General features: G+C 41.1%; 1 protein-coding gene across 1 annotated transcript; it reads left to right on the top strand.

Moving 5' to 3' along the window:
* The first annotated feature begins 5578 nt into the window (after positions 1-5578).
* LOC307250213 (uncharacterized protein) lies at positions 5579-7799 on the top strand. The gene is made up of 3 exons (XM_080027218.1): positions 5579-6286; positions 6458-6566; positions 7056-7799. The coding sequence occupies exons 1-2, from the start codon at positions 5743-5745 to the stop codon at positions 6562-6564; spliced, it is 651 nt and encodes a 216-aa protein (XP_079883344.1). The 5' UTR covers positions 5579-5742; the 3' UTR covers positions 6565-6566; positions 7056-7799.
* The last annotated feature ends 2807 nt before the right edge of the window (positions 7800-10606 follow it).

The following is a 10606-nucleotide window of genomic DNA, read 5'->3' as shown; positions in this document are numbered from 1 at the left end:
TAAGGTACACAAAAAAGAGTAGTTACTGTTCCAAAAAAGAGTAGTTACTCTTCCAAAAAGAGTAGTTACTCTTTTAAAAAGAGTAGCTACTCTTCCAAAAAAGAGTAGTTACTGTTTTAAAAAGAGTAACTACTCTTTTTTTGTGTACCTTATTGTAAAGTGTTACCAACATTAAAATTCAAGGATTTGCTAATAAAAAAAAACATTTTATAAAATGATATCATACATCATGTGTGTTACGCAGTAACACTGTCGTATTCAATTAACCCTCATATAAAAAATAAGGCTAATCATTTTGTAATACAAGATGCGCAGGAGCTCTCTTCTCAGAGCCAAATTGATGCCAGGTCGCCAGTCTTCCAACCACTTGATTTGCCGACAGATCGAGCAGTCTGAAAACCTGGAGGTGTGCAACTGTTGTGTTGCTTGGACTGCATCATCACAAAGTTAGGCTTGTCAAAGAGCCATTCGGAAGATTCTCCTCCAGTCTTCATTTTCCAGCTGCATGGGAAAATGCCTCAGCTGACAACAAATGAGTCACCAGATTTTGAGGACTCTGGGCCAGAGGTAAAAAAAAAAGAAGAAAAAAAAGCTTTCTGCACTTGGGTATTTTTCAATATGGGTACTTTCTGTTATACTACAGAACTGCAACTCTGAAGAAAATGTTGTTCTGTTCTTTGTGTGTGTGTGTGTGTGTGTGTGTGTGTGTGTGTGTGTGTGTGTGTGTGTGTGTGTGTGTGTGTGTATGTGGCGACATTAAACCCTGCAGGCTGGATGAGGCCCACTGAGGCCCGAGAACCACTTTGGGTCATAAACCAGGACAGAGGTTTTGTTATTATAAAGGTAAATGAATGACAGGAAGAGCCCAAGGCCTTGAGTATTTGTCTAAGCTGGGTTTATAATGTTCCACCGCATGGCGTATAAGACCCTTACCGTTAGAAAACAAAAACCCCATTGAGCGATGTATGTTGATCCTTTGAAGATACAGTATTGTTTCTAAACAAGACATTCTCTTAAAAGAATGACCAGCCTCTCTGATTCAGAGCACAACATGTAGCTCTTTGAAGACCATGATGACAAAGAGATTGAAAAGCTACAATGCTTCCAATAAGAAAAATATGCCCATTTGCACAATATGAACTGCAGATAGAAATTGTGGAGAGGCAGCCAGACAAAAGCACGCAGCTAACTGATCATTTGATATGAACAGCACACATTAGGTGCAGGTAATGCATGGCTGCCTTTCTTGTTATCATTATTTCAGTTTAGGTCATGGCTTCTACAAAAGTATTACGTAAACTTTCCATGAGGTATTTTTAACCACTGAAAAAGCAACTCTGTACAAATGTTCTCATTTCATTCTCTTTTCAGAACATGTTTTGGCTGAATATCCATGGTCTTGGATGTTGGATGATTGATTTAGAACTGTTGGGAAAGGGACAAGCCAGTGAATATATTTTCTTTTCATAAGGAAGAACATCATGTTTTATTTCACACGTGCTTTTGTTGTGACATAGTCACTTTCGGAAAAGGCTCTTTATGTTCTATTTTTTATTCAAAAATTAATTAATTTGGTAAATGAACGCAATGGTGATAATAGTTGCCCTCTGACAGCAAATCGTCAAGGTTTTCAAACCATTCTCATTATTAATATGTCGAGAAACGAGGACCATTTATAAAAGAATCAAGAGGTCACAGAAATAGCTGCTGGGCTTTGACAAAAATAAACTCAATTATTAGAGTATTTGCTAAAGTCTATTATTTAAGTATACTTGCTGACTGTCCTTAGTAAACAATGTATGCACAGAAGCAACTACTTCAGTCAGACATTGAAAGTCAACAGACATGATTGCATGGTTATTATTTCAAAAAATCTTAATGTCTCTATCAGATATTGTCTGTATTCTATACGTTTATTTCTGTTGCTGTTCTCTGAAACACTGCTATTTAATCCCACAGGGAGGTGAATTGATACAATCAAAGGTCTGTGAAGCTCATTGCTGTTAAAAGATGCGTGTGTTTCCGAAAGATCTGACGAGCTCACGGAAAACACATGCATAATTTGGTGGTGTGGCCCATTAGGAAGGAAACAGTGGCTAACTCATCCAGGAAATCCCTCCTGCCGGGTGTGTCAAACGACCGACAACTTCCAATTTAAAGGCAGCGCTCGGAGAAAACGGTTTTATTGCTGTCACATATGCTCGTGGGATCAAATGACCCATTTCTCCTCCTGCTAAAGGGCCCTCTGGTGAGGCCTGCAGCCTCTCTGCAACATCAAAAGGATGAGTTAGTTCAGGTGACTGGTCAGTCCGATGGGGGTTGGGCTGTGGCAACAACCTAGAAAAAGGCCAACCGTGACAGCAACACTAAAAGAATTACACAAAATGCTTCAGCTGAAGTTATGTTTAACAGAAGACAAGAAATGTTACTTGTAAGAAGTTAAGTCATTTAAGCATCATACTTTGATTAAAGATCTCTTTTTTGAGAGACTAAACATAGAGCAAGTGGATATGTATTAGTCATATCTATCTTTTAGCATCTTATCAGTTATATTAAGAAATGTATTGGAAATAAAACATCAAATTGAATATCCAGAAAGACAAGCTGTTGAACTTCCACAGAAAGTCTGATTTGAATTAAATGTAACTTTAAAAAAAAATATGTTCTTGGGTCAAGGTCTTTATGTGATTTATAGGATCTTTGACCGTGGCTGCAGGCAATTCAGAGGCCTTGAGACATCACCTTCAAATATAAACGTTCCAAACCGGTTTACTGGTCTTTGTCTGCTGCTATTGACATACAACTCTAGAGGGTGAGCCTTTGGGGGTGTTTCCACTTATGTCAAAGTGCAGTTGTCAGTTGTCTGACCCCTTTACCTGCTCTGCTCTGATCAAAGCTGGGAGATAATCCTCCCTTTGAAAAAAATATAATGGATGCAAACTTTCTCTTTGCATTTGCATCACCGAGACGCAGCTGATCTTATCTGTTTGAAAGAACACCTGAGGAACCTCCAGCCTCTCAAAGTCAACCTGTGACCAGTTTGACACTGGCCCTGCGTTCCAAATTACATACTTTTTTCCTTTTTTACAATTGGCTTATTAACTACTAAAGCATGCTGCTTTCCATACTGCAAAATACAATTGGATGTTTTAGGGCACCCTGGTATTTTGGCATACAGCGTTTGCCATGTGTGCATTGGGACATCCTAAATATTTTTCAGGCATACTTAATAGTATGGAAGTATGGGTATTGGAACGCTGGGTCAGTCTTGTGTGATAAGATCCCTTTCATCCTTTTTTTTCGTCATACTGATCGTTTGTTCATTAAGTACCTTTCACCACTAGAGGGAGCCAACAAAACACACATAGAGATTTCTGCCCAAACTCACAGTTATTGTGATGTGTTCTGTTTATGATCAGGGACAAGATGAAGACAATGATCATCAGGAAGGTTTGGCATTAATCATAGCTCAACTGATGAGACTTACAATTTGAACTTATCAGTGTTATTATTCAAAAGCACAGCAAAGATCAAGAAAAAAGAAATCCAATCAGCTGAGCTGCACAGAGACTAATGTTCAAAGTAATTTCTCATTGTAACGAAATGGCTTAAATAGCCCTCTGCAGTGGCAGTGATGCATACAATGTCATTATTACTTGGTGAAATCAGGAAAACTTTTTCAATGATTTGTCATTGATCAAAGGCGGAGTCAGGGATTCTGGAGAACGCTTGATTTCAAAATTACTTTTTGTCAAATAAATGAAGTTTCCAAATAATAGTAGCTCACGCCAAAAAAAAAAATTGGTTATACCAACCCAACTCCATTTGCAATAAGATCAGATGCTATAAAACTTTTTTGTCCCAGAGTATGGAAATTAAAGCAGCAAACGAAGATATTAATAGAAACTGTACTGTACAATATACAAATATATACAATTGTAAATGTATTAAAGATAAGATTTTACTACACACTCACACAAATGTTAGTTTAATTTATGGGGGACTCATGCCACATCACTTTGCTGAATTTGCACGTTTTCCAAGCTAATGCTGCAGTACTGGCTTTCCACCACTGAGGGTCGCTGTGCACCTATGATCTATTTCGAAGGCGTTGTCCGTCTCCTGACTTTGGATCTGCGGAGTGCGGACTGCGGACTGGAGACTCTGCAACCTCCGTGCACTCTTAAGTTATTCATTGCATTTCCCTGGATATTAAAGTGACACGAGACATAGTGGGTTACTGCACAATGAACTGAATGTAAACGTAATAAATAGTTCAAAGCCAACAGGTCTTGGTCTACTGAACAAATAATGCCACAGGGCCTATAGCCTACCTATCCCCTAACATATAATTATCACCTAAGCCGCCACGCGCACGCACTCACATCAGTGTTGACTTGATTGTGTCGTGGTTGCAGTGATTTAATACCTTTGTGCACAACTCCAGGCCTACTCTTCCACGCTGAAACTGAACACTTCTGAAAATGGATAGCCTATGCTGATCCTTTTTTGTCACACTGAACTCAAAATGACATTATGGCGTGCTCTTTTTTCTTTTCTGCTGTCGTTCTATATTGTTTGCCAGTGCTTGAAAAGTATAGGTTGTAATTCACTAGGCCTACTTAACTGGATTAAAGTAATCTCTTAACAACTCAAAGGGTTGTAATCAGTTAGAAAAATAAACCAAGAAAGACACTAAAGTTGAATTCTGTTAAAAGGGTTGTAGAAAACTGCTCAGTTACGGCTTAAAACATCTTTAAAAATTGACCCTGGTTTGCCTGCCCTTGTTGTTGTTGTTGCTCGTAAAAGCGAAGCTCTCGCTCTCTATCTCTCTTTCTTTGCAGATGGTTAAGTGGAGATACGATATGACCCGAGGAGTTCGTGGTGTTGTTGTGATGTTGCATAACAGAGAGAGAGAGAGAGAGAGAGAGAGAGAGAGAGAGAGAGAGAGAGAGAGAGAGAGAGAGAGAGAGAGAGGGAATGAGGGAAGGCTGCTGTACTGTGTGTGTGTGTGTGTGTGTGTGTGTGTGTGTGTGTGTGTGTGTGTGTGTGTGTGTGTGTGAGAGAGTGGAGTAACGTTTATGAGGAGTTTAGCCATATAACAAGCAATATGATGTTTCCTTAAGATTTGTTTCTATTGGCATAACACATGTAAATTATTGAACACACGACACAGCAGTTATTGTGCAGATGAATGGGGGAAAAGACGTCTGGATGTACAACGTTATACGTGCACAACCACCAGCTTTTGCTTGTGTAAATACAGAAAGGCGACCGAGAAATGCTGCTCCAACACTTTGACGGGGAAGTCCGCTCATCGAGCGTTATCAAAGAGCTCACGATCCGAGAACCAAAAAATCAAAACGCTGCGCTTTGCTCGGCGTACAGCCAATCTGGGCGCCGATCCAGGGGCCGATGGGAAATCAGGGTGGGGCTTATGCGTGCGTTCTCTTGGAGAGGGGCTGGACTTGAGAGGCAACCAATGAGGAAGTCGCTCGAGGTGGCTGCTCTGACAGGCGTCTCGTCGGGAGGTTATATACTCCAAATTTCACTACGAAGGTACATTTAAACATAACTGTGTGGTGGAGAGAGACGTGTACGAGCGAGGAGAAGAAAAAAATACGCACACACTTCAGCAACGAAAATAAATAAATAACAACAACACCTGATACTCTCTTATCAGGGTCAAATCAGGCATCTTCTTTTATATTTTTGGAACATTTTCTTGGGACGATTGTGGAGATGTCCAACGTCCAGCTAACGTGCAGCGCGCTGGAGAGGCTGGTGGCGAGGAGGATCTTCCCTCTCCACAGGCGCACGAGCGTCTGTCGGAACCTCTTCGGACCGGTGGATCACGACGAGCTGAACCGGGAGATGAAAGCCAAGATGCGGGAGATCTCCGAGAGGGACACGCAGCGGTGGAACTTTAATTTCGAGGCCAACACTCCGCTGGCAGGGGATTACGAGTGGCAAGAGGTTGCCGTGGAAAAGACCCCGGTGTTTTACAAGGACTCTGTACAGGAGGACGACAGGACAAGCTGTGTGCCAGCGACGCCCGTAAAGCAAACGCCCTCTTCGGACTCTGCCTCTCTGCCGGAGACCTCTCATATGGATGTACTGGAGCGCTTGGCTTTACCGGAGAGCAGCAGCCCTGCCCTGCCGGCGGAGGTCAACCAGGAGAACCGCGCAGACAAGCTCAACTCAGGGAAGACGAGTCACCGGCAGGCCCCGTGTGTAAGACGCAAGAGGGCGGCCTCCGCTGACAACAACAACTCACACATCACAGGTAAATATACGACTTTCACGTTTAAGTCTAGTTTGTTTGCGCTCTTGATTTCATGGTTTAACTAGGCCTACATGTATCCAAATTATTCCTGAATCCTTTTCTCGCATCCATGCGTAATTTCAGCTCATGGGGATATGTGTCTAAACTGCATTTTTTTCTCCAATCCCACAGACTTCTTCGCGAAACGAAAAAGGTCCGTTGATAGAAAATCTATCGATATGAGCCCCTGCAAGTCTCCAATCCCGGTGGAACAAACTCCACGAAAGAGGATCCGTTGATGGTACGAGAATTTGCCGTTTTGTTTTTCTCCTAAATTGCTCAACCCGTTTCAAGTAGTCTATCCTATGACAACCCCGTTAAAATGATAAGTGTTAATTATTAAAGAATTGTGTCTAGCTCGAAGAAGTGTGTGACTATGTAGGCCTATTTATGTTTTGTTTATTACCATGTGTAAATTGTCAGTATCTAAAGGTCGTGAGACATTAAAAAAAAAACAAGCTCAGACAGTCTTATCAGTGGAGGGGGGTGGGGAGAGTTTGTGGTGGTGAAATCGCAGTAGTAGTGATAGTGGTCGCTGTAGTAACTCTAGTGGTTTGGGGGGAGGGGAATGTGCGTCACGTTGTGGCGGGAAAAGTCATGGGCAAAGGGTGACGCCCCGCTGCAGCTGAGCTTTTCCTCGGAAAGCTGACTCGAGTCTTTTTATGGAGTGACTGAGACTGTTCCACAGAAATCTTACCGTGTATTTTTTTTTCTTTCTTCCTCTTTCCAGATGTTTTATTTGCACTAAATTGCCTGCGTATTTTGATGAACCAAGTTTTGAGGACGTGTCTCCCTCGCTACTTAAACGCCGGAGAGGAGAAGACAGTGGGGCGACGGTGTTTGGATACGTACGCCCGACCAGCCGGCGGCTTTCGGCTCGGTGCGCCCCGGCGGAGCGCATCACTATAACACCGGAGCAGACTCTCAGGACTGAACGGTTTGGGGGGGAGGTGATGGGAGTGTGTGGAAAGGGAGAAAATAATTTCGACGAATGACTTCTATAAAGTACAAATGTAGCATTGTTGCTTTTGCATACAGCCACTTGACAGTGTTAAATGTTTTAACATCTGTGCAATCCTAAAAGAAAATTACTTTAATTAAGAATTGTCTACACTGGCCAAAAGTGTACAGCTTTATAGAGACAATAGCTTATAAATGTTTGTTTCTGTTCTGGTTTTCTGTTAAATGTATATTTTTAAGACTATTCTAACTTATAATTTATTTATGTTTCTTTATATTTGTTACGTGCCTTGTTGATTTAGCCGCAAGGGCATTTTTTTATTTTATTATTTTATTTTATTTTATAATTATTTCCATTTTGTATTGTGATGTTTTGCAATCATGTAGCTTCCCCCATAGTAGACCACACTTGAACATGTCTTTGTGTTTCTGAGCCGTTTTTTTATTTGTGTTTTCATACAAGTGCCCTCATTTTGTCTTGCGAAAGATGAGAATAAAAATATGTTTCACTTCAACTTTAAGCTGATTTTGTTGGTGTGTTTTGTCCGATGTTTTGAAACTAGATGTTAGCAAAATAAGCCTGTACACTGAAACTGAGAGAATAGACATTTTTGGTTTCCTCTTTTTAATTATTTAGAAAACTAACAGGAACCTCAGCTTTATTGTAGCCTGCAATGTATAGGTCTTATTAATACATTTATTATGTTTCGCACACTCAGAAAGCAATCCACAGAACCCTCCTCTGACACAAAGAAAACACAATAAATAGGCTTCCACCAAGAATACGCGCAGTGTTATCGCAGACATTTATGACTGTCCGTCTCCCCCGGGGACGCAGGTACATTACTTTCCATTGGTCTCCGCCTCTTTGGGCTCATATTATATATACCTTGCGGGGGGAAACGCATTGAGACGTGCAGCCTTGGGCAGCATGATGGCAGCTGCGGGATATAGGCTGCTGGGATTTAAAGGCCCTTTCGCCCTTCTAAAGAAGCAGCAGCTGCCTTTGGATCCCCGCTTTGTCCGTGCACGTAGACACCCCCACAATCCACCCGCACTCAACAAGCCCTTTTAAAGACCCACTCTCTCTCTCTCTCACACACACACACACACACACACACACACACACACACACACACACACACACACACACACACACACACACACACACACACACACACACACACACACACACACACACTAATACACTGTTTACTCCGGCCGTGGATACACCGGGCGTGGAGGCCACCTGCCAGACTTGGAAAAAGAAAACTACTACTTCTTTGTAATTGTCCTTCGTCTATTGAAACAAACCATTCAGCAGGTCATACTTGCAAGTTTACCCTTAATTGAAAGAAAAGCCAAATGCATGCAGATGCAGCGTCTGAATGCGCAGCGTAAGGGCCCGGGCCGGCTGACAGCTAAAAAAGGCCTAGCAGCGCGCAGTAATACTCATCATCATTTCCCGTCAATTTCCTCCACTAGTTGAGATTGTTTTGACTATCTGACATTATTGTGTGGGTGAAAATGGAGACTTTTGATGGCCCGAGTGACTTTGTCAGCTCCACGCAGCCATAAGCTCTGACGGGCTTGTTCTGATTCCCCACACAAAGCGCTCCGCGGCTCCATTCTTTCCTTTTTGTTGCCATATGGCAAATCCATGTAGACATAGCCAAGACCTATTCAGTCAGCCACAGAATGTCCTGCATCAAGAGAACAAAAGACACTTTGTCTGGCTGCTCTATTGATACGGATGGTCGAAAAAAATATTATAATTAATCTATGGCTATATCCAGCTAATTAACGCCCATATGCCCACGGGGAGCTGCGAGGGCCATTCAGTGTAGTTTTAAAAATCTCAATAGTTTACATGTTAAAGACAACAGCTGTTCATGTGTTACTTTAATGAAGTCCCTTCTATTTTGGCGACTGGACACATTCGAGGGCTCAAGTCCTCGCCTCACAGTAAAAGGGGTCAATCTATCTTTATTTGTCTCTACAGCTGTGTATAAAATGTGTCCCAATAAATACAACTTCAAATCGCGTTCGAATTTTGTGAAGGGGACTGCATTTGAATCATTGCGTGCAAGGTCATAGGTTAAGGCCCGAGATTCAACCCAGTAAGCTATTATTAAAACATACAAAAAAACACTTTTACTTTAATCACATCATTATTTACTATCCATGCATAAGAAATATGATCGTCATAAATGATATGCGCTCCCCTATTTTGTGCCAAGGCCTTAATATTCTGTGACAGGGTGGATTGTTTACATTTTAAATGGGCTCCACCGAACATGTTGTTTGACAATTATAACTTCATTCAGCCCTGTCGTATGCATGATGGGCAGAAAGGAAAGAGATGACAGCTAACATACAGACCTCGTTAACAAGCTACACTGCAAGACAATATAATTAAACAAGCAGCTGCTGATGCCTCATGGGCCCTTCAGTCTCCCGGCTGTGACCTTTAGTTCAAAGTTTGGTCATCAATAGCCTACAATATTAATCATGTGTTACTTGCTTTAATTATGCTTTACAATCCATACATCTACTGTATGACACATATTTATCATGACTTATTTGTATTATTTTCAGTGTCAATAAATATAAGATAAGTACAGTTTGTCATTATACAGTCACCTATATACAACGAAATTGGGAGTGCCAATTGAAGGTGCATTACACATAAAAAACAAACAAACAATTTAGTTATACAAATGGTAAAAATCAAGACACACACATTACAAGAAATAGGCTACATTTGGGACAAGACAAAGACAGGCTAATATAAATGTAAAAAGCAGTATGTATATTGCACACTGTAGAAAGTGAATTAGTTGTGTGTCTGTCTAATGTTTTATCTGAGTGTTAAGTGTCCGGATTGCCCAAGGAAAGAAGGTTGCTATTCAGTCTGTTGGTGTAGGCTATATTGACCTTTGTTATGATTATTATGAAAATCAAAGGTTGAAGTGACTATAAAACAAGCAATATTTATTGTTTAAAATCACAGGACTTTATAGCCTCCGTTCCTCTGAATCAAATTGAATTCTGATATTCTTCGCAAAACTTATAAAACATGATTTATTCCATTAACATGTTTAAAAAAGAGGATGCAAACTGCTTTTAATTTGAAACTGATGGATGTAAAAAGGGCTTGGATTGCCAAGAGGGAACGAATAAATACATACGCGTTGTGATGTGAGGTCGTGAATTGGAGTATATTTTATCTTTTTACTAATAAAGTCAAATGAATGACGTCTACGTGAGTCAATCTCAAAATACATGCACAATGCGTCCCCTGTGCGTCTCCGCAGAGCC

This window comes from Ammodytes marinus (genome assembly GCF_949987685.1).
Source record: "Ammodytes marinus genome assembly, chromosome: 5".
NCBI classification, from domain to species: Eukaryota; Metazoa; Chordata; class Actinopteri; order Uranoscopiformes; family Ammodytidae; genus Ammodytes; species Ammodytes marinus.
This window is presented reverse-complemented; position numbering and strand designations above follow the sequence as displayed.